Source organism: Mucor velutinosus, assembly GCF_035048745.1.
Source record: "Mucor velutinosus strain NIH1002 chromosome Unknown tig00001549, whole genome shotgun sequence".
Taxonomy (NCBI): Eukaryota; Fungi; Mucoromycota; class Mucoromycetes; order Mucorales; family Mucoraceae; genus Mucor; species Mucor velutinosus.
The window spans coordinates 483,226-508,172 of NW_027041929.1; the positions used below are offsets into that span (position 1 = coordinate 483,226).

A 24,947-nucleotide genomic window follows, 5' to 3' on the forward strand; every position below is an offset into this window, starting at 1 on the left:
AGGCATACTATCAATATATTTCTGGCACTCTTTTTCTGTTATTTTTTACCACTGAATGTTAATACGCCGCTCTAATTCTTCTTTTGTAGAGGGCCTAGTGGGATACTTATTAAGCCTAAGCTTTAGGAGATGCCAGACATGTTCAATGGGATTAAGATCGGGACTTTGGGGTGGCCAATCCATGATTTCGTCCAGGTTAAACCCATTGTCGGCGAACCATTGTTTAGTAATGCCCGATGTATGCGGTGTTGCTCTGTCTTGTTGAAATCGCACATCAGATGGTGTCTTCCCAAAGTGCTCAAGAGTATCGTTCAATGATGTCTTCGAAATATCGACATATAAGCCCGAGTTTATTGCGTCTTCAATAATGGTAGTATCATAACCAGGCCCCTCCGCTGTTATATAACTCCAGAACATGACCCCACCGTCATTTCCCTGCAACTGAGACTTGACTTGATACGACTGCATGATTCGGCCACCATTCGTCCAGTAAAAAGAATTACCATCTGAGCCCCAAAGGTTTATTCTTGTTTCATCCGAAGACACCCAACGACGCCAATCAGCAATAGTAAGATGCCTATGCTTTTTAGCCCACGCCAATCGAAGCCGCTTGTTTGTCTTGCTAACAAAATTGGTCTTTACTTTTCTACGAGATTTAAGTCCATTTCGTCTGAATGACTTGCGGATGCCATTAATTGATATATCATGGCCCATCGATCTTAAACTTTCTTGTGCTACTCGGGGATTATCTAAAGCACCTGATCGAAGTCCTCTTGACACTAGGGACATAGTTTCAGCACCAAGTTTTTTCGGTCTTCCGCCAAGAGGTCTAGCTGGGTCAGGGCGATATAGTTTTCTGAGTCTTGTAAGAGTAGAGTTACCCACTCCTGGATACAAATTTCTTATCTTTGAGAACGAAAGACCACGTTGGAGCAAAGATTGGAGAGTGTTGCGCAAATCTTGTGTTAAACGAGCAGGCATAATGAAAGTTTTGAAAAAAAATAAGAAAGCAAAGAAATAAAGAAAAAAACATGAAAAAACTAGCTTCTTTTATACTTTTAGAATGCTCCTAGGATATTGGATATCCTGAGCATACCGCGGGTAGTTTTTTAGATTTCTTCGATACGTTTATTGGAAGTAAAGATATCAACCACTTTATATCGTCTAGAATTACCCACCTAATATTTTTGCTACGTCTCACTTTAGCTGGTTATACTGGGATTAAAATATAGTCCAGCCATAAGGTTTTTATGTTGCTGTAATCCCTATAGGCTGTTCTATCGAACGCAGTATGGGGTAGCTTTGTTTTCTGAGTTTTGGCAATATACTGGGTAAAATTCAAGATTATTTGAACGAACGGGACAGTTTTTTCCCCTACAGTAGAATATATTTTGCTACCTTTTTATTACAAATATAAACTCATTATAAATGACAGCTCAATAGGAGATCAATTAGCTAGAAACCTTCGGTCCCTGAACCTTTCAGCCAATCAAATTGCTTGAAAACTCCGCTGACCTAAAAAAAATTTGCGAGGGTTTCCCCCTGTTTTGATGTGAGGCAAAATTTTAAGCTCAGCTATAATAGCAATATAGCCGCTGCTATCATCAAACTTCCCCCAGATGCTAGAGCATGCCTTACTTACACCACCTAGCTTTAAATTCTGGCGTTGAGACCCTCAATCATCACTAAAGTAAGTAGTGATAACCAAGTGGAAGCAGCCTATCTACCTCCTAGCCTCGGATAAGATCTTGTTGAGCTTCAGGGATAGGCACATCCACACAACGTAAAAAAGGTATGCTTCAAAGAAACATAGTAAGAATAAAAGAAAGAAGAAAAGAACATACTACTATAAGAATATAGTAGTACATAGGCAAAAAAGGGAGACTCACACAAAGTGATTCAAAGAAAAGCATAAGAAATAAAACATTAGAGATGTTCAGAACAGCTCATTGTTGTTGCAACAAAAATGCATACATGAGCAACATGCATGGTAATAGTCAGATGTAAAGCAACACAAACATGCACAACTGCAAAAGCAACGGTGGTATTATAAGCTTGCAATAGAACATAATGACTAATGTTGTTTCATGTGAAGCCACAGAGGCAACACAATCAACAAAAGAAAAAGAAAGACGCAACAAAGAAAATATCATGAATGCATTATCATGAGGAAGGAAGCAATAATACAAACGTTCAAAGAAGGTTTATATCATCGCGGCCAGAAGAAAAAAGATACTTACCACTTACCACTACCGTAAATAGACCAGAAAATAGGCAATCACCAGAGATAGACCAGATATAAACCACAGATAGACCACAGATAGACCACAGATAGACCATAGAACAACCATACAATAAAGACAGTAGACCAGGAAAGACCAGATTACCAGCAGCAGCACCCACGTAAAACAGGCAAAAGAAATATCAAAGTTTAATAAATATATACGTTTAATGTTAGTTCTACACCTTCCAGTGTACATAATCAAATAATACCTTCTATATTACACGTCAGAGAGGTAATGCCAGGCTCTTCTAGCAGCACACGACAGTGTTATCAGAAGCAAGAGTGCTATCTTCAATCAAAACGCTTTTAAAGAAAATATTATGGTTTGATACTAAACGCGTTTTGCAAACGGAGGAAACGGAGAAAAAAAAATAGAAGGGCAGCGCCTTATCCGACGTCACCGTCAGTAGACTTGACCTCAGCCTTCTGCCAAGGCAGTTGCGGTTGCGGCACTTGAACATGGATTTGTGCAGTGGCCATTTTCATATTTCAACTTGACTTAATTTTACATTTTCTAAACGTTTTTGTCAAATTCGACTATAGAAACTGTCGTTGTCAGTCTTTACTTTCTAATGCGTCTATAAAGAGTCAATTAAGGCGCATCGAATGATGTTGGTTGCATTGAGACCTCAGACTGAAAATAATGAGCAACCTTCAAAGATATGAATATTGGTTTTCCGCAAAAATGTCAAGATTCAGCATATGAAAGTCTCATAAAGTAGTCTCCAATGTTGCATTCCATCTTTACAATCAATTTGATTTCATATGTATCATAGAAAAAGTCTTCATTTTTGTGGTGAAAAACGCGATCGTTTGATTTTCAAGAATTTTCCTTTGCTATTACTCATGTTAAAATGATGATTTTCATGGATTTGCAGTGACCTAAAAAAATTTGAGATAAAGCATCAGTAAGTAAAGCGCAACCAAGGGGAGCCGTTTGGTGTTACTCCAAGCGCATAAAACGCTTTGTGGCATGAGTTATTTGTGTTTGAAAACGGCTAGATTTGGACTGAATCTGACCTATAAGTAAGGCGTTGTAGGTCGTATTGACAAACGAGTAAGTAAGTTTCATTTCTACTTAACGTTCCAGATAGTCAGCATTGTGTGAAGCTCAAGCTTTAAGTGGTGGATGCTTAAATTGTAATTTTGAGGCATAAATCTTTCGTTTTGAAATGCGCTTGTGGAATTTGAGGCTTTATAGACTAAAATTCACGGAAAAAAAAAGAATAAAAAAACAGTAAAGTCAACTTGATAAAGGTATGTTTTATTATCAAACTGACAGGTGTAAAGTAAACTGAAGTATCTCTATTGGCCAGGTAGATGATCCTTCTTATATACTATAACAATGGATAAAAGTTCAATTAATTAGACTGACAAATAAGTCAACTCAGATCAACTAATGTCTAATCATGCTAAAAGACAACTCCAGCAAGCAAATCATGATTTAGCTTTGTCTGGATGAATAATTAGACTCTCATCCGAAGTACCCTGATATATCCTTTCTATAAGGATAATTAACACTACGGCCCAACTGATGTTCTCAAATGAGCACATCGATGTTCCCGAAAGGTGAAAAATGCTCTCATATGGGAACATCGGCGTTCCTAAAGATCTATTATAAGTCGGCCGATGTTCTTATGAGAACATCCGAAATGTTCCCATGTGAGCACATTCATATTCTTATATGGGCACATCGATTTTCAGAAATTTGAAAAAAAGAATGCCCCTTGCAGTGAAATTAGGTTTAAATAGATTTCACAAAAAAAATAAAGCAATAGTAAAATACAATAGAAATCAACTGTATTTTATTTTGTGTATAAAATGAACTGAAGATCCTGGAATTGAGTAAAAAAAGAAGAGTATTTATACAATTGCATCTAGCTTGTAGGATTAGTGATGATAGAGAGCAATAGGTTCTGCTATTGCGATATCTGGCAAATGTTGTTGATGTTTGATTTAAAGTGGTAATCAATGCAAGAGCACTGGCCATAAGGGTCGATTTGAGTAACCTTGATGGGCTTGGGTGAGCTATCGTCATAGCATGATTTAATGTAACCTTGATGGTTTAAAGTGTGGTGTTTGTTATTGAAGCATGGAATCCTTTATCTGGGATATTGTGCAACTATGGCAGCAGGGCATAGTTGTCATATTTGAATATGCTTGTTATTGATTTAATTCTATTTGGATAAAGATACCATCACTTATTACGACCACCATGGGTGTTGTGGAATACATCCACTATGATCTGCATTCCGACAGTTCATCCAGTTACCAGATTTAGATATAAACTGTATGTACACTGGATTAGATGTACGATATCGATTTATACTATGAGAAGATATGGACTTCAGATACGCTAGTACTATAAGATTCATACTATATAAGATATAGGCTATAGATGGCACCACGGACATGGATGGCACTATAGACTTATACTTGTATTCCGACATTGACTACGGATGTTTACCATATCTGGATAGGCACCAAGATTAATGCAATATGAGCTTGTTGCTTCAGATGTGCACTTCATGATCCACGCTATAAGACACATCACTACGGCCCAACTGATGCTCTCACAGAACATGGATGTGCTCTTTTGGGAACATCGATGTTCTCATGAGCACATTGATGTTCTCATTTGAGAAGGTGTAGTTTTCCACATGAATAAAATGGTTTGAATAGCTAAACTATAATATTGTAGGCAACAGAGAGACTTTTATTATCTGTAAGATTCATAAAATTACTAAACGTATTATAAATTGCACGAGAAAATGACAATTTAAAATTACCTAATAACTACTTATTAAAGTAAAAGAATATATTTCAATAAGATATTCGAGTAGTTTAGTGGGAAGAACGTCAGATCCACAACCGATAGGTTGTGGGTTCGACCCCGGTAGAAGAATTCTTCTTTTCAAATTTCTGAAAATCGACGTGCTCGTATAAGAATATAGATGTGCTCACATGGGAACATTTCGGATGTTCTCATAAGAACATCGGCCGACTTATAATAGATCTTTAGGAACGCCGATGTTCCCATATGAGAGCATTTTTCACCTTTCGGGAACATCGATGTGCTCATTTGAGAACATCAAATAGATTCTCATATGAGCACGTCGATGTTCTCATGAGAACATCAGTTGGGCCGTAGTGCATGCTTATATCCGTGATACTAGCTACAGATACGTTATGTACTACAGACTTGTACTATATATGAGACATGCTATAGACATGCATACGATATGCTATAGACATGCCATATATCCAGATACATGCTAAAGATGTATGCTTAGCGATATACACTCAGATATGTACTATTAATATAGACTAAGAAGACTGTACCTATCGGATAATACATGATACTAGATCGATATTAATTATCCTTATAGAAAGGATAGATCAGGGTACTTCGGATGAGAGTCTAATTATTCATCCAGACAGAGCTAAATCATGATTAGCTTGCTGGAGTTGTCTTTTAGCATGATTAGACATTAGTTGACTTATTTGTTAATCTAATTAATAGAACTTTTATCCATTGTTATAGTATATAAGAAGGATCATCTACCTGGCCAGTAGAGAGACTTCAGTTTACTTTACACCTGTCAGTTTGATAATAAAACATACCTTTATCAAGTTGACATTATTGTTTTTTTATTCTTTTTTTTCCGTGAATTTTAGTCTATCAAGCCTCAAATTCCACACTATGAAATGAGCACCAGGAGAGTAGTTGTCCAACTAGATTAAAGAGAGAAAAAGTAGAAAATAGAAAGCGACATAGAAACGTATATAAAAGGGTATGCGATAATGAATCGGTTATGATATAAAATAAGGAATATATTCATAAAGAATCTAAGCGACCTTACAAATAAGAAACGTGAAATATAAGAAAGGGAAGTAGACAGAACAGCTACAGAACTATATAAAAGACATGTATGTATTAGTTAATTTGATGGCTCTTTTCGTACGCTCCGATTTTTAAAATGCCCGGTCAAATTCATACATATGTGGTGTACATGTGCGGAAGGTCAACGGAGCTTCAATCTCTAATATTCTGAATGATGATCCATGGGATTCCAAAATCTATCGACCTTAACATTACGCGTTTCTTGATAGTAAGCACCCCTTCAAACTTATATAAAACTTGTAGAGAATTCAAAGGAGAATACAATGGCATCCATATCAAGTATCTGGTATACATTGCTCACCTGATATTTGGTACGATTGTTTTTGCAATTTTTTGACTGTTTTCAGAAGATTAATCAGTATCTATCATCAAAACATTTTGTTAAGCATTACTAAACATTGTAGACCAAAAAATTTCCTATCAAATTTGCTATCGCTTGAAGCTCTGGCATAACTCTATCATGAAAAACTGACAATCTTGTCCTGACCAAAAAATCGTCACCAGATTTTTTGCTTGCTATCACACGTAAATTCTGAGCAAAAATTGATGATTTTGCACGATACCCTTTTTTGGCCGTATCTCGACAAATACTCACCGGATTTGCACAAGACAAAAACAATTCGATAGCTCTACGTTATATCCATCATAATATAATGGTTTTAAGTACCAGATGTACGCTCCCTTCATAAATTCGCTCAAATTCTTATATTTCATGAGCTACAAGCAGGGGATATTCAACTTTTTTTTTATTTATGTATAATAACCATATCATCGTATAGAAAATTGAAAAAGAAACAGAAGTTATTAAGCTTGAAGTTCTCGTTCACTTAGTAAAATTCAGAGATATGGCCCTTTGAAAATCGGTCATTTGGAACATTTTCCGTCATTACTCATTGACATCGCCCTCAATAACCCCACCTCAAACATATCCTAATCAAAAAACCTACCCTCTACAACTTTCACTACACATATATTCCACATTTATATAATAATTTAACAAGTTCTACTAGCAGCATCTATTTAAGATTTACCATTCTCTAAAATTTCCATTTTCTCAACAACCATGCTACCTACGCAAATTTGGCTTGCACCATCGTCATCTTGGCAAGAACGGGGTTCCAAATTGGAACATGAAATGATAATCGGAGTTCGAATTTTTAACTACGCATGGAAAGCGAAAGTGATATTGGAAGTTTGGCAAGTGTCTTCGTTTATGACGAGCGAGAATTTAGCTGTTAAGTTTGCTTCAGTGCATTCAAGAAAAGGGTTTGAAAAAATTGAAGGGAGGCTGGCAGACTCCTAGTTTAGTTGTATGCTATTTAACCTTAATGATAGACATCTGGTTTGCATACACTAACAGTTAAAATCCTCACAATGAACCATGCATGCATACAATAGACATCCACGATTAGTACTTGTGTTTTGACGCCTGTCTTTGGTTGAAGAATATCGGTAGCATATGGTTGCTACTGCAATGGCATTACCTGCTGCTCTCTATCACGTATAAAGAGCTTTGAGATCTCGCAACAAGTCTATAAGCTGACTCCACAAAACATAAATAGATACGTTTCATTTTTTGACTCAAAACCAGGATCTTTAGATTTATATCTGGTTCTCATTTACACAGTAACTATATTTATCTGTGGAATATAATTATCATAGGCTCTTTAGTATGTCAGATAAGCATTCATACACCTTAATCGTGGAAAGCTGGCCTACGAACGGGCATTGTGTAGTTTCAGAGTTTGATAGTCGTAAACATAACGGAATGCCAACGTACCCATCGTAATTAAACGACGCTGATATATATAGCCATCTTCTTTTGAGCTTAAAGCCTAGCACGAAAATATTGTTGTAGTTATGGTCATTCGTTAAATTTGTGAAAATACCCTATTTTATTACAATTTCTGATACAAGAGTACAAGAACAACAATAATACGAAACAAATTCTAATAGTTTAGCATTAGTGGGTCCAGAATAGAACTAACTGTCGTGTAACAAACTGCCCCTTCTTCTTATAAAAGCTCAATATGGACAGTTCAGTTCGCATTTTGTCAGTATCAACATGATATGAAATGCATATATAAATAAAAAAAAATAATGTTATACTTTTTCTCTCTCTTTTTTAACATTTACAATGAAAAAGGGGTACTTATCGGTTGTACCATATACAACAGAAAAACCACAATATTTTGATGAAAAGAATCCTCATTACACGACGCCTTTGATGGTTAATGGTAATGGTGAAGAATTATGCGACAAGAGAAGAAGGCAGAGAAGCACTAGCTCATGGCTATTTCAGCCTTGGCACAAGTTGAATCATTACATGTTGTTCATGTCGTCGAGACAAAAGGAAAAGAGCACCCGTCGAAATCTCGTGCTTCGCTCAAGAACAAGAGGATTAAAGCTGCTGGTTACGCTGGTGTTTTGCACAGTATCCATGTATTTTATACATCGGTTTATTCGCAATTATGTTCAGTTTAGTAAGTCCTCGCAGACACATGGATGGCAACAAGATTGGTGTCAAAATCTAACATCAATTTTCGGCATAGCGTTACCACCAGAAAGAGCGATCGATCTCATGAAGTCCATCCCATCTAGTGATCATATCAAGTATCACTTTACTACTTACGCATCCAAGGTCCATCTTGCAGGCTTAGAGCAAGACAAAACTTTAGCCGAATGGACTCGTCAACAATGGATCAATTATGGCCTTTACGATTCCTATATCGAAACCTATTACCCACTACTCAACTATCCTGAACAAAGAAGACTTGCCATAGTGGAGGGCCCTGAGGAATTGTTGTTTGAAGCATCCTTGCAAGAGAGTAATGAAACGATACAGCCGCCGTTTCAAGCTTATTCGGGTAACGGTAATGTGACAGCATCGCTTGTGTATGTTAACTATGGTCGTATCACCGACTTTCAGTTCCTGATGGCTCGCGGCGTACAAGTAAATGGCACTATAGCATTGATTCGAAACGGCATGATTGCTAGAGGGCTCAAGGTCAAAATTGCGGAAGATATGGGCTGTGCTGGTGTCCTTTTATACTCTGATCCAGAGGATGATGGACCTATTGCCGGCGGTGGACAGCATGAAAGTAGCAATACCTCTACTGGCTTCATTATGAATAAACCTTATCCTGAAGGCCCCTGGTGAGTATCTTTGTTTACTATTTATTTTCTTTGCATGCTTACTAAAACCCAACAAAGGCGTTCTGGTACATCTGTAGAGCAAGGATCTGTTCAATATACATCTTTTGCTGTTGGAGATCCTTCTACTCCTGGATATGCCGCCACAGAAAACGCAACCCGAGTTCCATACTCGGAGGCAAAGGGTATACCAAAAATTCCATCTTTGCCCATCTCCTGGCGAGACGCATTGCCTTTGCTGAAGTCAACTGAGGGATTTGGTATTCAGGCTGATATTACATGGCTTGGTGGTCTTTGCAATGTCAGTTACTTTAGTGGCCCTAGCGAAGCGCAGATTAATTTAGTCAACATCAATCAATATCAGATAAAGCCAATTTGGAATGTAATTAGCAAAATCAAAGGCACAAAAGAGCCCAATCACGCAATCATCCTTGGCAATCATCGCGACGCTTGGGGATATGGTGCTGTCGATCCTTCGTCAGGCTCTGCTGTATTGGTAAAATACTACGTATTGTTTTTAGTAGCATAGATGTACTAAATACTTGCATTAGATGGAATTGGTTCGAACTTTAGGTGTCCTTCTTGAGAGAGGATGGCGACCAAAACGTACGATCATTATTGCATCATGGGATGCAGAAGAATACGGTGCAGTTGGATCCACTGAATGGTTGGAGGATCATGAATCGTGGTTGCAAGAGGAAGCTATTGCATATTTGAATGTGGACTATGCTGTCTCTGGAAAACACTTTAGCGCACAAGCATCTCCTTTATTGAACAGGCTGCTGTATCAAGTAACTGACCAAGTTATCGATCCATTGACTAGTCGCTCTGTTTATCAAGTCTGGAAACAAGAGCGCGGCCGGTCTTTACAGGAGCAAGACTTTTACTTTGAATCATCCCCTCATGATAACATTGCGCCTCTGCCATTGACAGATCCGCTCGGTGTAGACTCTGACCATGTTGCATTTTTCCATCATTCGGGCATTGCAAGTATTTCTATAGGCTTTAGGGGCGAAGCATATGGAGTCCATCATAGTATTTTTGATGACATTCACTGGATGGAGGCATTTGGTGATTCCACTTTTGAGTACCATCAAACACTGACAAAGATCTGGGGCCTTTTGGTGCTGAGACTCTCATCGGATTCCATCTTGCCCATGTACCCTCAAGATTACTCGACAGAAATTGCACGTTATATTGGACGTCTTGGAGCAAAACAAGGCCACCTTTCTTTCCCATTCATCTCATCTGCCTTGCATTCTCTGGCAGCCACCAGTTTGCATTTCGACAAGCGAGTATCGCATTGGAACAAACAATTGTCCGTCAAGAAGCATATATCCAAGAAGCTCAAGAGAAACGTTGCCAGGAGTAACGAGCGCATTCTACAATTTGAGAGAGCCTTTTTGGACCCTGAAGGAATGAGCGTCGACCGTAGTTGGTTCAAGCACGTCATATACGGCCCTGATCTGAACACTGGACTAACTAAAGAATTTCCAGGACTAGCGCAAGCTATTGACAATGATAATACTGTTCATACAAAATGGGTCGAGGAGAGGATTGGAAAGCTACTGCTGAATGCTGAGAGAATCCTGCGAGGTCATTTTGATGGAGAAGATTGCGCTGACGGCCAATATGATGAAGAGGATGAGGACGACATTGAATAAGCAGCTTGACTACAGGTCACTTTCTAGTCACTTTTTTTTTTGAATAACAACCTACTCACCATGGTGGAATTCATGCCCCCTTTATATTTCTTGCAATAAAATGCTAAATATCACAAGAAAGATCCCTTGCTTCATTCGCTGCAAAAGTTTCTCTACTAGCAGTTCCGTCTATGCGAAAAAGAAGGCCAGTAAAAAAGATGCGCCTACTGAGAAGGTTCTGCTGGGAAGACCTTCCAATAATCTGTCAATGGGTGTCGTTGGTTTGCCCAACATTGGGTATGATATGCATGCTGAACCAACACAAGTTGTGCTCTGATTCTCTTTTTCTTTTTTTGTTCAACTCTCCAGTAAATCATCTCTGTTCAATGCTTTGACAAACAGCAGTGTTCCTGCAGAAAACTACCCATTTTGCACCATTGATCCATCTGAAGCTCGAGTTCAAGTGCCTGATGACAGGTTTGATTGGCTAGTAGATACCTATAAACCAGATAGGATCACACCTGCCCATGTAAGTATCTTCATGTACTAAACCCGAAACAACATCGCTTACATGTAAATGTAGTTGACCGTTGTGGATATCGCTGGCCTTGTGCGAGGTGCGTCGCAAGGTGCTGGCCTCGGCAATGCATTTCTATCCAACGTAGCATCAGTGGATGCCATCTATCATCTTGTCCGAACCTTTGAAAACGACGATGTCACGCATGTAGAAAACACAATCAATCCTGTGCGAGATTTAGAGATTATCCAGAACGAGCTTCGTATAAAGGACGAGGAAATGTTGGAGCGTCAATTGATCGAGTTGGCAAAATTAGCCAAATTCCCTGATTCAAAGCGATTACCAGGAACAATGTCGAAGAAGGAGGAATTGACCATTGTGGAGAAACTAGCTGAATTTATGGCTCAGGGTAGAGATGTTAGAAAAGGAGACTGGAACAACAATGAAGTCAATACAATCAATAGCCTACATTTGCTGACAGCCAAGCCTATGATCTATCTCTGCAATTCCAGTGAAGAGGACTTTATAAATGGCAATCAGAGCAAGCATCTCCCAGACATCCAGAGATGGGTAGACGAAAACAACAAGGGCGATCTGATTATCCCTCTTTCAGTATCAGTAGAATCCAAACTGGCTGACATGTCAAAGGAGGAGGCCGAGGCTTATTTGAACGACAACGGCATTCAGTCTCAATTGCCTCGAGTTATCTTGGCTGGCTACAAAGCACTTGATTTGATCCACTATTTCACATGCGGCAAGCAAGAAGTGAGGGCATGGACCGTTAGAGTAAGTGGCATCCCATGAAGCACATCTTGAGAATGGAATCTTACACTTATTTACTGCTAGAACAATGCAAAAGCCCCTCAAGCAGCTGGCGTCATTCAGTAAGTTTGATATGATTTTCGCATTCTGCAGGCACTGATCCTTTTGTATATACAGCACTGATTTCGAAAGAGGCTTCATTTCTGCCGAGATTATAAAATACCAAGATTTGAAAGAGCTTGGATCAGAAAGCGCAGTAAAAGCAGCTGGTAAATTCCTGCAGAAGGGCAAAGAATATGTCATGGAGGATGGCGACATTGCACATTTCAAGGTAACTTTCACTTTGACACCAGACAAACGCGAGTAGAATTACTAACTACTAGACTTTCTTTATAGTTTAATGGTAATCTGAGGGATTCAATCATACACAGCAAACGAAAATGTACTAACCCAGTTTTATTGTGCAGTGACCAACAAGAAAAAGTAGAGCTTATTTACAAAAATAGAATAAATAGAGCCGACAGCGGCTTTGCCATAGACATATTTAACATACTTGTTTGCCCTATTTGAAGATATCGATTGCACAAATGTCAGAAATCTCCAGATGGGAATTGGCGCAATGACCAAGATCCACAGAAATTAAGGTGTTGTATCGTCCCTCTGCCATGATTGTTATGCTTGTTTGTGCTACAAGGATGAATGATGGTCCCGCCTTACGAACAGCCATGATGAATTCGAAAATGCTATTTGGTCGATGATGGATCAAAGCAAGTGTTTTCAAGTGGAATGAAAGATAGTATTGTGATCTTTAGTGTGGTCCGTCATAGCCTGCGCTGTAGACATGTATCGCATCATGTCCATCCGAGGCTGTGAAAGGGCTACTACTCAAAATTCGGGTTCTGAATCGAGCAAAGACAATCAAATTTACACCAACAAATACATGTAAACTAAAATTATCATGTTATTCGTTTAAAGACACACACGCTTGGTTTTCTTTTTTTCTTCCCCCTTTTCTTCTCTCTATTTCATCTTTTTCTACTTTTTGTATTCTCTGACTGCAAATGCTACAAGAACATCCAACTCAAATTCAGCCACGCTCATCTTCGACTAGAGGAGAAGCGCAAGATGATTTACAGCAAGACTTGAATTCCAGTACAAGCAATCATAGAGAGGTCGACGCAGACGTAAGCCGTATATTGATTGACTTGGCCAATCAAGTGACATCCCCAAAAGGTATGAGAGCAAACCTACTCGATATTGAAAGGACTCTTGCTCAACATTTCATTAGCAAACGAAGCGAGCGTCTTTAAGCGAAGAGTATCTAGCAGAGGTATTACAATTTGCGCTTGTCATGGGAAAAAAAAAGATAACAGAAACTAACATTTTACATTGTATACAATAGGAGACATTAAGGCGTCTTTACCAATCAAAACTGATACCAATCTACATTTACATCAAGAACGGAGTCAACCTGATCCCATCATGTTATTGGCTGCAGCAGCAGCTGTAATTGATGATGAAGGCAAATACAAAGGTAGATCTTATGAAAGAAGGGAAATACGGTTGTACGGTAGACATGGTAAGATGAAGGGTCATTGTGTGGCTTCCATATACGGCAGAGAATAATGTGTTTTGTAAGGTACAACGAAAAGAAAGTCATTTACGTATGGTTCAAATGATGATAGCGATGGTCGATCTTCCTCGTCTATGCTGCATCGTCGCTACAGCGAAAGACGTCATCGATACTCAAGGCCCTCGTTATCAGGACATAGTGGAGTCTTCTCATCAGACACGTGGAACACACCATCGAGCAATCATCATATAAAAGAAGACGAGGAAGTGAGAGGGACGGTACGTTAACAAAAATTGGAATTTATGCATATTTAGAATGCATTGACAACAAATTTGTATCATGTATATTTACCACCTATTCTCTTTTATAGCATGAGTCACAATCTGAGGGAACACATGCCTTTTCGTGGCAATACTTATCGATGGTAGGACCACAGATGAGGTTGCCAAGTTGCAATAAAAAAAAAAAAACTCACCGTTTCCTTGAAATAGAAGCAAAATCCTCGTATAAAGCGAAATGCGATGCATGCATATATTACATACATGATATATACAGACATGGCCCATGAGCAGCAGAGAGTGGTAGGTCCCTCTTCTTGTGTATATGTATATATTGGGAGGGTAACACATTGTGTTCGCAAAAAAAACAGAGACCTGATAGCAACCATACTACCACAAAGACGGTCTATACTACTCAGCAGCAACAGCAGCAAACGCCCTCCAGATATCATCACACGGAAGACATTGCGACTAGTGACTATGGAGGACTAACAATGCATCATCATCATCATCATCATCAGCAGCAGCAACAACAACAGCATGATTGGTATCAACAACAATCTTATAGATTACCTCCTTCCCCTCGTCAACAGCCCTCGCAACAGCAGCAGCAGCAGCAGCAGCCACAAACACAACCATCAATGCGATCCACATCGCCACCAATGGCAGCCATGTCTAATGAGTCCATCATTATACGTCCATTGACAGACTTTTTGTTCAAAAAAGACAATAATGCCAATAGATCCTCATCGAATATTACTACAGCAGCTTCAGCAAGCACTGCCTCCACTATTGTACCACCACTATCACAGCCATCCTCCTCTTTGCAGCAACTGCCATCGCTTGTTGGAAGTAAAAGTAACAGATATTTCGACTACGAGTAATACTGGAAATAAAGAAAAACTCCATTTGATGCAATCTGCAGCACTTTTTACCTTCTTCTCCAACTGTTGCAGCACACCTACAATCGTAAAAGGTGATACCCGAGCGAACTGATGAGTACTACTCGAGAAAAGGTGTTACAATGTTAAACCGTTTACTATTATTCAAACGACGATAAAGTGATAGTGAGAATACGTTTTGGTAAATTAGCGATCATCTCATTATTATATGGCTTATAACATGACGATCCATGTTTGATGTTTATTTTTTCATTGTATACATGTTTATAGTGAAAGATGAAACGGTTTCTTGTGCTTAATGACACGTTCCCACTATGTGTATCAGCCCAATCTATTAACAGTGAAGACCAAATGATGGAATATAAAGTTCAAATGATACAGAAAAAGAAAAGCCCGTTTTTATTATCATTTTATTTCTGTAACCCTTCGGCCCCTTAGCTTTTTTTCTTCACACACACACACACAACATCAACAACAAAGCTACAAAGATAGAGCGAGAGCAGAGCGAGCGAGTGAGAGTGAATTACAGTGATTAAATCGAGGCTTTTTCTCTCTTGTCCATCTGCCCCCTTTTTTCCCTTCTCTTTCTCTCTTCTTTCTTTCTCAATACACATCATAGCACAAGAGGGTGGCAATTTCCTTTTCTTTTTATATATCCACTTATTTTTTTTTTCCTTCAAAATATCAGTTCTATCTAATAATTCAATCTATCAAAAAGTGGCTTACTCTACAATGAGTACTTCCCCCACACTGTTTGATACATCGAGTTCTTCTGCTGCAACCCGGCTTGCTTCACCACAGCAAAAGATCATGGATACAAAACCACGTAAATTGCGTTCTCATGGCAACCAGCCGCAACAGCAGCAAAAGTCCAACAATGCCAATAATAAAAAGGTATGCATCCACAACGCTGTCTTGCCCATACATGTTATAAATAAAAACCGTAAATTCAGGCACCATGGCGTGTACCTGGTAACTTTGAGATACCAGACATTATAAAAGAAGCATGGGAAAAAAATAAAAATAAGATCCATCATAATATGATACAACAGCCCAAAAAGAAACCAGCAGAGAACAAACCCAATGTGCAAACAAAGGTATGATACTGCATTCGAGTTGTTTCCAATTTACTAACTGAGAGATACACACAGCAGCGTTGGATTCCAGTCGGCAAATCACCCAGCATCATTCCATTACCACCACCAATAGTTAAAGTCAAACACAAATTACATGCTGAGTTTGACGCTAAACTTCGGAAAGTGCTTCCCGGATCAAAGATCATGGAGTTGAATCCTAAAGAGCAATTTGAAGGTCTTCGTCAAGTGGGTAGTGGGTAAGGTTACACTTATACGAAATATGGAACCATCCTAAATTAATGCTCTTGTAAACGCATAGTGCCAATGGAGCTGTTGTACGAGCATTAAGAAAGCATACAAAGACACATGTAGCCATCAAAAGATGCTATATCGAAGATCAAGACAAACCTCATCACGCCTACATCCTAAGAGAGTTACGTATTATGGGATGCTTGAGTCACCCCAACTTGATTCAAATCAGAGAAGCTTGCCTCTGGGAAGACCATCTTTGGATGTGTATGGAACTTATGTCCTGCTCCGTATTCAATCTCTTGTATAATACCACTGTTGGCCTAAGTGAAGGTAATGCAGTTCGCATCGCCAAAGAGTGTTTGGAAGGTCTCGTCTATCTTCATTCCAAGAATTACATGCATCGTGACATAAAGTGTGAGAATATACTCTTGAGTCGAAACGGTCAAGTCAAATTAGGTAAACTTTTTTTGTAAATATATAAACAACATTCTAACAGATTATTCTTACACTGTAGCTGATTTTGGTTTGGCCACTCCCATCAATAAGGTGAACACATCTCGATTAGGAACAGCCAAGGTAAGCCGTGTTTTACACTATATGTTGTCTAATCTCATTACTCATCAACATGCTAAACCAGTGGATGGCACCTGAAGTTGTTTCCGAAAGCCCCTACAAAGAGAATGTTGATGTCTGGTCACTTGCTATCACCATGATTGAAATGATGGACCGTGTACCTCCCCTTTACTATCTTGAGAACAGTCAAGATATTTACGCTGATATCTTGTACGGCGATCCACCAAAATTCCACTTTTCGATTCCTTCAAAAGGAATGACTGAATTGGTGCGCTGGATGCTGACTCATAACGGACTTGCACGTCCTGGTGCCAAAGCAGTGTTGAAGGTAAATATATAAAGTGGTCGCAATGTATCTTTTGCTCATATTTCTATGGGATATAGAGAATTCATGGTGACATCAAAAACGGTACTCTTGAGTGTACGAAACAAAAGGAATTGTCTTATCTTGTTCGTGAAGTATTCCCTGATGCTGTCGCCTAAAAGATTCTCGTCAAACAATTTACTGCACACAACACATCACATTCAACGCACACACACTCACACACACACTCACACTCGCACTCGCACTCACACTCACACTCACACTCACACACACACTCACACTCACACTCACACTCACACAAAACACAGCCTACAAATACACACACAAACAACAAACAACACTTGCATAATACCAACAATGAACAAGATGGCATCTTCCGTCTCTTATTCCTCTTCCTCCATCTCTTTCCTCGACAGAAAAAAAGATAGATCAGACTAAAAAGTTTCTTCCTCCACCGCCTCTCACTTCACTTCTCTTCTTGTCACTCATCTGCATGCGATAATTGATCAAACAAAACAAACCTTTTTATTTAATTATTTGTGTAAATTATTTTCTCTTTTCTTTACTATTAGTATTACCTTAAATTTAATCTTGCTTTTTTTTTTATAACTTATCACAGCCAGCAACAGAAGCAGAAAGTATATAATAATACCACATACACAAAATGATACCTTTTGTTTATTACTATTCCATTAAAAAATACATTCATCAAGATCATAGAAATCTTTGACTATTGGCTTTGAAAGAGAGATCTGCAGTAAGATGGAATATCCCGGGATAATGTACTGCATTTAGATGCCGGATAACCAATTGGGAAGACATGCTGCTTGTGTTTATCATTGTTCAGCATGCCAAAGCAATGCGAATTACTTTTGTTAATCAAAAACACGGCTGCCTTGAGGCTGATGAATATCGTATAATTAGCCTTCCTGATGCATTGATAGTACTGAGCTTTCGCAGTAAAAAAAAAAAGCGTAACCATGAATGTACATCGTTGCAGTCAATGCTTTAGCCTGTCAAGTATAAAATAGTGAGAGCAACCAAAGATTTCCAAGGCGGATCAGACCCGAATGCTAAAGCTTAGTTCAGGAACAGTTATCTGATTGGTCGGAATCCTAAAATGGTAATATCGTCCAAAGCCACCATCAATTTTGGCAGACTCTCTGTCTTCAACTGACAAGCCTATTTATTTCAAACCAAATCGCATCCACCATCAACTAAAGCAGAGGAAATACCATACACCAGCAACAGAATTCGATCGGGCGTCAAGAAAAAGTACATTTAATTAAGCTTTTTGAATATTATTGTATTTTTTTAAATTTTATTGTAAAAAAAGTTGGGCAAACATGTAGAGTTTACTCTTCATCGGATTCCTCAGCGAGGGTCATGGCAATACGATCCAAATCACGTTGACCATCTTGAGTGATCTTACGGCCACTATAACAGAAACATGCAAAAAGTTAAACAAATGAATTGGGTCAATCATTAAAGAGCAACATACCCCTTCTTATCCTTTTCGAGGACACCAATCTTTTCCAAAGATTGGAGGACCTTACGGTTAACGGAGCCGGAGGCGTTGACGTGGTGGGAGGGACGAGAACCACGGTTGACAGTACCGCCGTGAACCTTGTTTAAAGCACCAACACCAACAGACTTACGGATGTAGATGTGACGAGCGACGGAGGCTATGGATGAGCAGTGTCAAGTGGATGCAAAACACTTCAACCGACGATGTTAACTTACCAGCACGGACAAAGTACCAATCGGGGTCATAGGGAGCCAATTCCTTGAAGGTACCGGTCTTGACGAGATCGACCCACTTGGGAACCTCGAGCTTACCAGTACGCTTGAGGTAGGCAGCGTAAGCCTTAATGAAAGCTATTGAAGTAAATTAATACAAGATCCTTAGTGCTTATCGAAAGGGCGAGAGAGAAAGAGATGTCAATGCTGCTGTCCTGCCGATGTTGTTGCTGATGTCGTTGATGCCAATATCGAAGATCATGATGAACAATCAAAAAGCTGAAAGCTCATTCAAAGCTGACGCCAAGCCACCCAAATGCCCTTTTCGTGATTTCTTTCCATGTACATCTTGTGATTGCAATACAGTAGAAGGCAGGCTATCGTGAGAGCAGTACTCCTCTCATGTGCATAGAATGCCTTTCATTGAGAGTCCTTTCACTTTTGACATAGTATCAACATGAAGAAAAATTACACAGAAAATTTTTCATGTCAACATTGTCTTTCAAGATCTCACCTTCAGGCCCACACTATTCCTTGCATCTTCATCACTCTTTCTCTCTCTTCCTTTCCTTATGCTAGATAGATGTTGAAAAGCGTTGCTTACCGTGGGAGTTGACGTCCTTGACAGTGATACCAGCCATAATGATAGAGAAAGAGAAGGATCAATTCATTTCCGCATTTTTTTTCTCGACAAATAATAAAAAAATTTTTCGAAGGAAGGCGAGCACTTGCTTGGTGTAGGCCAATCAATGGGCATCGGATAAGTAAAACGTGAAATTTATTATTTTGCGTTTGTGTGGGTATAGGGTGCTTACAAGACGGAGGCGTCAAAGTTGATATCATTTGTAGTAGCCTTGATCAAATCGACCATTTTGAGTTGATCCGTGTAGAGGAATTGGAATTTTTTGGCCTTTCGCCTATTCTCTTTGTTTCTTTCGACTCTAGCAGAGCAATATAGACCAACCAATTGCTCCTCAATCTTTTTGGATAGCCATTTATCTTGTTTCAAGCACTGAAATAGAGCCATTAGCACGTTTTCGGTTGTGCTGATCATCATATTGCGAATCCTACCTCTAGATATTGAGCTGGTAGACATCCGAATGCCTTGGCAACCTCATCATCGTATAAAATAACTGATTCCATCTTGTTTGTCTCGATGTCTAGCACAGCTAGGCTAAGTTTGTATGTTACTTTTTTATCGTTGATAATTTTCTTGCATTTATCGCAGTAGCATGACTCCTGTCCATATACAAATTCATTCTTGGTAACAAAGGTAATGTTAAGATTGCAAGCACATCTAATAAAGAGCAGCGCTTGTGTAGATGCTTGAATAATTTTGTATTGTCGGGTCTCCATCAGTAAATTGGTTGACGTACGGCTATAAAGGAGAAGCGTCCGTTTTACATTTCATGTAAAACAGATGACTGTGACCGCCTGGCTTGCGGCCTTGATCGTAGGCTGCTATGTTCATGCTGGCAGATCATCAAATGCCTATTAATAGGCGAACATATTAAAGAGCATACACCATGGTTAATTTTCCGAGTTAGAAGGCTCACACTGTGAGATGACAGAAAAAACCTGGATTGATATATAGTCTAAATATAAAGACGAAAAACATGATATTTATCAGGCATTTGAGCGAGCACATCAAAATCCTCTTAATCTCCCTTTCTTTCTTCCTTCTCCTTCTACCTTTCTATATTTCGATTATACTGTTCTCTAATGCAATCGCTATCCTTATTCGGCTCACCATTAGTCACCGCATTGGCTCGCTCTAGCTTTACAACACCATCTGGTCTATCAATTCCCGGCATATTAGGCAGATGTTTTCATGAGATCGAGGAAAAAGGTATTATTTAAATATTTCCTGCTTTGAATATGGCATCAATCCCAAACTGCTGTCTATCATCTGTAGGCTTGGACATTGAAGGGATATTTCGCAAGTCTGGCTCAGCAGCTGCCGTGAATCAATTGCAAGCACAATTTGAGGAACACCACAATCCATTTCTGGTTAAAGTTCCTTCAACCGTCTCAACACATTCACTTGCTGCATTATTTAAGCGTTTTTTGCAGCAGCTACCAGAACCAGTAATTCCCAGAAGCTACCAGCCATTATTCATTGATATTTTTGGTAAGAGCAACCCTGTATTTTCGTTAATTCAGCCAGAAATAACTAAGCTTTTCATACGGATAGATGAAGAAAAGTGCTCAAAGGAAACATTGAAAAGACGATTGAAAGATATCTGTAAAACTCTGCCCCATGAGCATCTGCATCTCTTACAATTTCTGTTGGAGGTGGCTCACTCGATACAACAACATCAAGATAAGAATCAAATGTCAATTGAATCGCTGGCCATCATATTTGCTCCTACATGTGTTCGCATCGATGGTGTATCTCAACTTTTGCCCGATTCTAAGCAAAATAGATCAATATCGTACTCATTGAACAATGGCAGATCGTGTTCAAACTCGTATACATCACTTCCAGTTATGCTGAATAAGCAACAGCTGTTCCGTAGAGCACGCGAAATCCTGTTAGGAGCAGTTCTGCGTAAGAAACAACAGCAACAAGGCAGTCGCAACCAATTACTGTATGGAAACAAATCAGCATCAACATTGCTATACAAGCCCAACGAACTACTTCAACTGGAATTGGTCAAGGAGAGCAATACTTGGATCAGAATTTTTGAATTCATGATGACCTTTCCTGAAGTATTCACTACCTTGACAAACCCTCTCAAATCACAGAAATATGTTCGCCCTATGCTTTCTACAAACGCTAGCGCCCCTACTGCCCCTACGACAACAACAACAACAACAACAACAACAACAACAACAACAACAACAACAACAACAAATCCCGAAATCAAAAAGGTGATTTTTTGTTTGACATTTGATGCGATACAGTGATAGCTAATTTTTTCTGTAGGACCCATCACATATCAAGCAGCATAAGATAGATCCAGCATCCCTGTGGACATCGCCATTTAACCAGCAGGAAAAGAAGATGCTGATCGATTTCAGTACGCTAGAATTCAGCGAATCGCATGATTTGATCAAGACTTTTGAAAAATTTGAGCTCAAAGCAGACCATCATGGAAAAGATAATGACTATCAGCAATCCCAACCATTGCTGCTTAGCAGTAGTTCAGCTTCCAAATATGTGAAAACGTTGCAAAGTTGGAAGACGAGAGAGGAAGAAAACCCAACCATTGTGATTCCTCAGGAGGTGATTATTAGCAACAAACGAAAGACGGCAAGCCGCCGTAGCCATGCTGGATGCAATAACAGTAGTAGATCACCATCCCCTTCTTTTATTTCAAAAAATAACCGAGATTGGATCAAATTTAATGCTACAGCTGCAGAACCCAATGAGAAAAACAATACAAGACAACCAATATTCTTACAGCAACAACAGTAGTTTCTCATGAAAACTATCTTATATACCTCAGACAAATAAAGTTCAACCATAATAAACTAATTATACTTAATCAACCATCAAGTGGAGCAGAAATGAATAGTATTAGTCGCTAAGCACTCTCAGAGCCATAATATAAAAGGGAACAACAAGATGAAGAAAAAAAAGTTAATGTTTGGACCAAGCCATAGTGTTATTTAGCTTGCAACTCTCCTCTTGTAAATTTCAAAACTATCGATTGCCTTTCTACATAGTTAAATGGACGGTATCTTGAGAAACTAGTGTAAATAATACTTTCGAAATGCAGGTCGTAACATAAGGTGGATCAAAAGGACTGGAATCAAAAATGGATTGGTAATGGCAGTTCCAAATAGTTTGAAGAATGCATGCGAATACTTGGTACGTTGTAAGATTGGGATAGGATGAAGATGCTGAAATTGTGATTGAAGAGCCTTGATGAATGAAGTCTTGATACTGCTTAAATGTTGGGGTGTGCAGAGATGGATTCATACATGTGGAGAGAGCTGTGGACCATACAATGTGTTTGGTGGGACATGAGAAAATGTGAAGAGACGCATAACATGCCAAAGCTTGGAGAATAAAAGCGAGTTGATAGCTGTGACCCTATCTCTGTATGTGAGTCAGCGAGAGGAGTGAAGTTGACAGTAGGTCCGAAGCCTAGAAATGATGGAGGTGGCATAGGAAGCTCGTTGGTGCGATGAAAAGGGCATTGAGTTTGCCAGCCAGCCCTACCAGCCGCCAAAATTAATTGAAATCCAGACTCATAGTTTGTTCCAGATTCGTCAATTTTAATGTTTTTCAACTTGATTCATGGCTCTTCCCGATAAACAAACATTGCCTAAAGGACGAGATCCTAAAGGTGGAAAAGCCACGGATTCTCGCCACAACGCCACCAAACAAAAGGATCCTATGCGGTCATATGCACAAATCCTGAAGTCGGATCAAACCAGGGACACATTTGATCTGACATCTCGCAACTCTGACGAGCTGGGCCAGCTCACCGAGGGGGGGGGGGACAACTATTCCTCCACGCCAGGGACAAGAACTCTGTGATCATCTCGACCGAGCAATTCCTTGCATTGCAGGTTAATTTCAAGGATCTTACGATAGTACTTCGTAGTCAGTTCCCGGATGCCTTGGGTCTTCGCATCCGTAACGTCAGTCAAACCACCAAGTACTTTGAAATCAATTTTCGCACTGCTGAAGCCAGGGAGGCCGCCCTGAAGAAAGAGTTTACCTATGAAGGAAAGCAAGTCATTGTCAGCCGTACTTATCCTAAGGACGCTACCATTGTTCGGGTTAGTGTAAGCAATCTACCTTATGAAGACGAGGAGACGCTGAAGGATGCAATGTCAACAATTTTTGGTAAATATGGAGAAATCTTGAAGATGGGTCTGCTCCATACTGTGCATGGGCACTTCTTTACTGGTAGAGGTTTCGTCACTTTGAATCTCATTCCTGGTAAAGAGTATGCACCTCTGGTACCTCAAATTAACTCTTGGGAATCTGGTGAAACTCTCAAGATTACCTACACTGGTATGAAGCCTACCTGTAGTCGTTGTCATGTCACTGATCATGTCTTTGGCAACTGTCCTGTCATGAGTCAACGAGTGAAGCACTGTCATATCTGCAGTAACCCTAATCACTTACAAGCCACATGTCCGGGCGCATGGTGGAATCAACGCAAGAAGGCTGCCAAGTCGAACACAACACACACATCACCACATCAGTCGAAGGCTACTGACAAGGAGGCAGCGCCTGCAGTACTTACACCTGCTAAGGCAGATGTGAGTACTTCTGACAAGTCGAAGGTTACTAAACCCTTCATTACAGATATCATCCCAGCATCTTCTCAAGAATCAACCATCACCAATTCCAATACCACGGAATCCTCTTCCACTGTTGAAGAGACAGCACCCATTCCATCTAGTGATGAGGATGGAAAGGACGTCGCTGACACTGGGGAGGAGCTCACCAAGGCGGTTGAAGCGGGTGATTCTGAACAAGAGAGTTCAACGGTTATTCAGGAGCAACAGGGCGACACTCCGGAAGATGCTCTTAATGATGAGATGGATGGTGACGACGACGTCGATGATAGCGATATCAACATGGAGGAAGCGGCCAAGGAGGCGGCAAGCAGCTCTATACCTTTGGATGAGGTTCTCCGGAAGATGAGGCGCCAGCTCAGGCTCCAACATCGCAAGGCCAAGCAATTGCACAAGGACAACAAGGACAAGGCATCACGCCCTCGTCACGGTGGAACGGCTTCGAAGAAGAAGGCTTCTACCAACCCCTCATCACGTCAATAATTATTATGAGTAATCATAATAATTATAGGAAATCCTTAAATATCAAATTTGGATCTCTGAATTGTCGATATCTACTCAAAGTCAACAATCCTCAATCCTCAGATTCCTTCATTCGATACTTAAGGGGGCAAGATTTAGATGTTTTTGCTTGCCAGGAAACCAACATACCCTCTCTCAACTTTGACGACAGGATTGCAATGCTCGACCTGAAATTTCA

General features: G+C 39.6%; 9 protein-coding genes across 9 annotated transcripts; 6 read left to right on the plus strand and 3 right to left on the minus strand.

The window, feature by feature from the left end:
- Positions 1 to 45: 45 nt before the first annotated feature.
- On the minus strand, positions 46 to 981 carry ATC70_007082 (uncharacterized protein; the record flags this gene model as incomplete). The annotated part of the gene is made up of 1 exon (XM_064826347.1): positions 46 to 981. The coding sequence occupies one exon, from the start codon at positions 979 to 981 to the stop codon at positions 46 to 48; it is 936 nt and encodes a 311-aa protein (XP_064676445.1).
- Positions 982 to 8,325: 7,344 nt separating this feature from the next.
- SFU1_2 (GATA type transcriptional activator of nitrogen-regulated proteins) lies at positions 8,326 to 11,005 on the plus strand (the record flags this gene model as incomplete). The annotated part of the gene is made up of 4 exons (XM_064826348.1): positions 8,326 to 8,671; positions 8,741 to 9,344; positions 9,402 to 9,837; positions 9,893 to 11,005. 4 exons carry the CDS (start codon positions 8,326 to 8,328, stop codon positions 11,003 to 11,005), a joined length of 2,499 nt encoding a protein of 832 aa, XP_064676446.1.
- Positions 11,006 to 11,105: 100 nt separating this feature from the next.
- On the plus strand, positions 11,106 to 12,750 carry LAT1_2 (pyruvate dehydrogenase complex dihydrolipoamide acetyltransferase component (E2); the record flags this gene model as incomplete). The annotated part of the gene is made up of 7 exons (XM_064826349.1): positions 11,106 to 11,281; positions 11,354 to 11,513; positions 11,568 to 12,287; positions 12,348 to 12,385; positions 12,441 to 12,594; positions 12,660 to 12,666; positions 12,731 to 12,750. 7 exons carry the CDS (start codon positions 11,106 to 11,108, stop codon positions 12,748 to 12,750), a joined length of 1,275 nt encoding a protein of 424 aa, XP_064676447.1.
- Positions 12,751 to 13,324: 574 nt separating this feature from the next.
- ATC70_007085 (uncharacterized protein) lies at positions 13,325 to 14,998 on the plus strand (the record flags this gene model as incomplete). The annotated part of the gene is made up of 7 exons (XM_064826350.1): positions 13,325 to 13,496; positions 13,552 to 13,593; positions 13,666 to 13,842; positions 13,903 to 14,114; positions 14,207 to 14,260; positions 14,328 to 14,417; positions 14,486 to 14,998. 7 exons carry the CDS (start codon positions 13,325 to 13,327, stop codon positions 14,996 to 14,998), a joined length of 1,260 nt encoding a protein of 419 aa, XP_064676448.1.
- A 750-nt stretch (positions 14,999 to 15,748) lies between these two features.
- On the plus strand, positions 15,749 to 17,400 carry PPN1_2 (Endopolyphosphatase; the record flags this gene model as incomplete). The annotated part of the gene is made up of 7 exons (XM_064826351.1): positions 15,749 to 15,910; positions 15,970 to 16,113; positions 16,168 to 16,349; positions 16,412 to 16,800; positions 16,859 to 16,920; positions 16,982 to 17,245; positions 17,302 to 17,400. The coding sequence occupies 7 exons, from the start codon at positions 15,749 to 15,751 to the stop codon at positions 17,398 to 17,400; spliced, it is 1,302 nt and encodes a 433-aa protein (XP_064676449.1).
- A 1,197-nt stretch (positions 17,401 to 18,597) lies between these two features.
- Positions 18,598 to 19,623, minus strand: ATC70_007087 (uncharacterized protein; the record flags this gene model as incomplete). The annotated part of the gene is made up of 4 exons (XM_064826352.1): positions 18,598 to 18,679; positions 18,744 to 18,927; positions 18,986 to 19,120; positions 19,587 to 19,623. The coding sequence occupies 4 exons, from the start codon at positions 19,621 to 19,623 to the stop codon at positions 18,598 to 18,600; spliced, it is 438 nt and encodes a 145-aa protein (XP_064676450.1).
- A 170-nt stretch (positions 19,624 to 19,793) lies between these two features.
- ATC70_007088 (uncharacterized protein) lies at positions 19,794 to 20,125 on the minus strand (the record flags this gene model as incomplete). The annotated part of the gene is made up of 2 exons (XM_064826353.1): positions 19,794 to 19,994; positions 20,054 to 20,125. 2 exons carry the CDS (start codon positions 20,123 to 20,125, stop codon positions 19,794 to 19,796), a joined length of 273 nt encoding a protein of 90 aa, XP_064676451.1.
- A 579-nt stretch (positions 20,126 to 20,704) lies between these two features.
- On the plus strand, positions 20,705 to 22,403 carry ATC70_007089 (uncharacterized protein; the record flags this gene model as incomplete). The annotated part of the gene is made up of 4 exons (XM_064826354.1): positions 20,705 to 20,831; positions 20,898 to 21,113; positions 21,177 to 21,856; positions 21,912 to 22,403. The coding sequence occupies 4 exons, from the start codon at positions 20,705 to 20,707 to the stop codon at positions 22,401 to 22,403; spliced, it is 1,515 nt and encodes a 504-aa protein (XP_064676452.1).
- An 828-nt stretch (positions 22,404 to 23,231) lies between these two features.
- On the plus strand, positions 23,232 to 24,730 carry ATC70_007090 (uncharacterized protein; the record flags this gene model as incomplete). Its single annotated transcript, XM_064826355.1, has 2 exons — positions 23,232 to 23,470; positions 23,542 to 24,730. The coding sequence occupies 2 exons, from the start codon at positions 23,232 to 23,234 to the stop codon at positions 24,728 to 24,730; spliced, it is 1,428 nt and encodes a 475-aa protein (XP_064676453.1).
- Between the last annotated feature and the right edge of the window lie 217 nt (positions 24,731 to 24,947).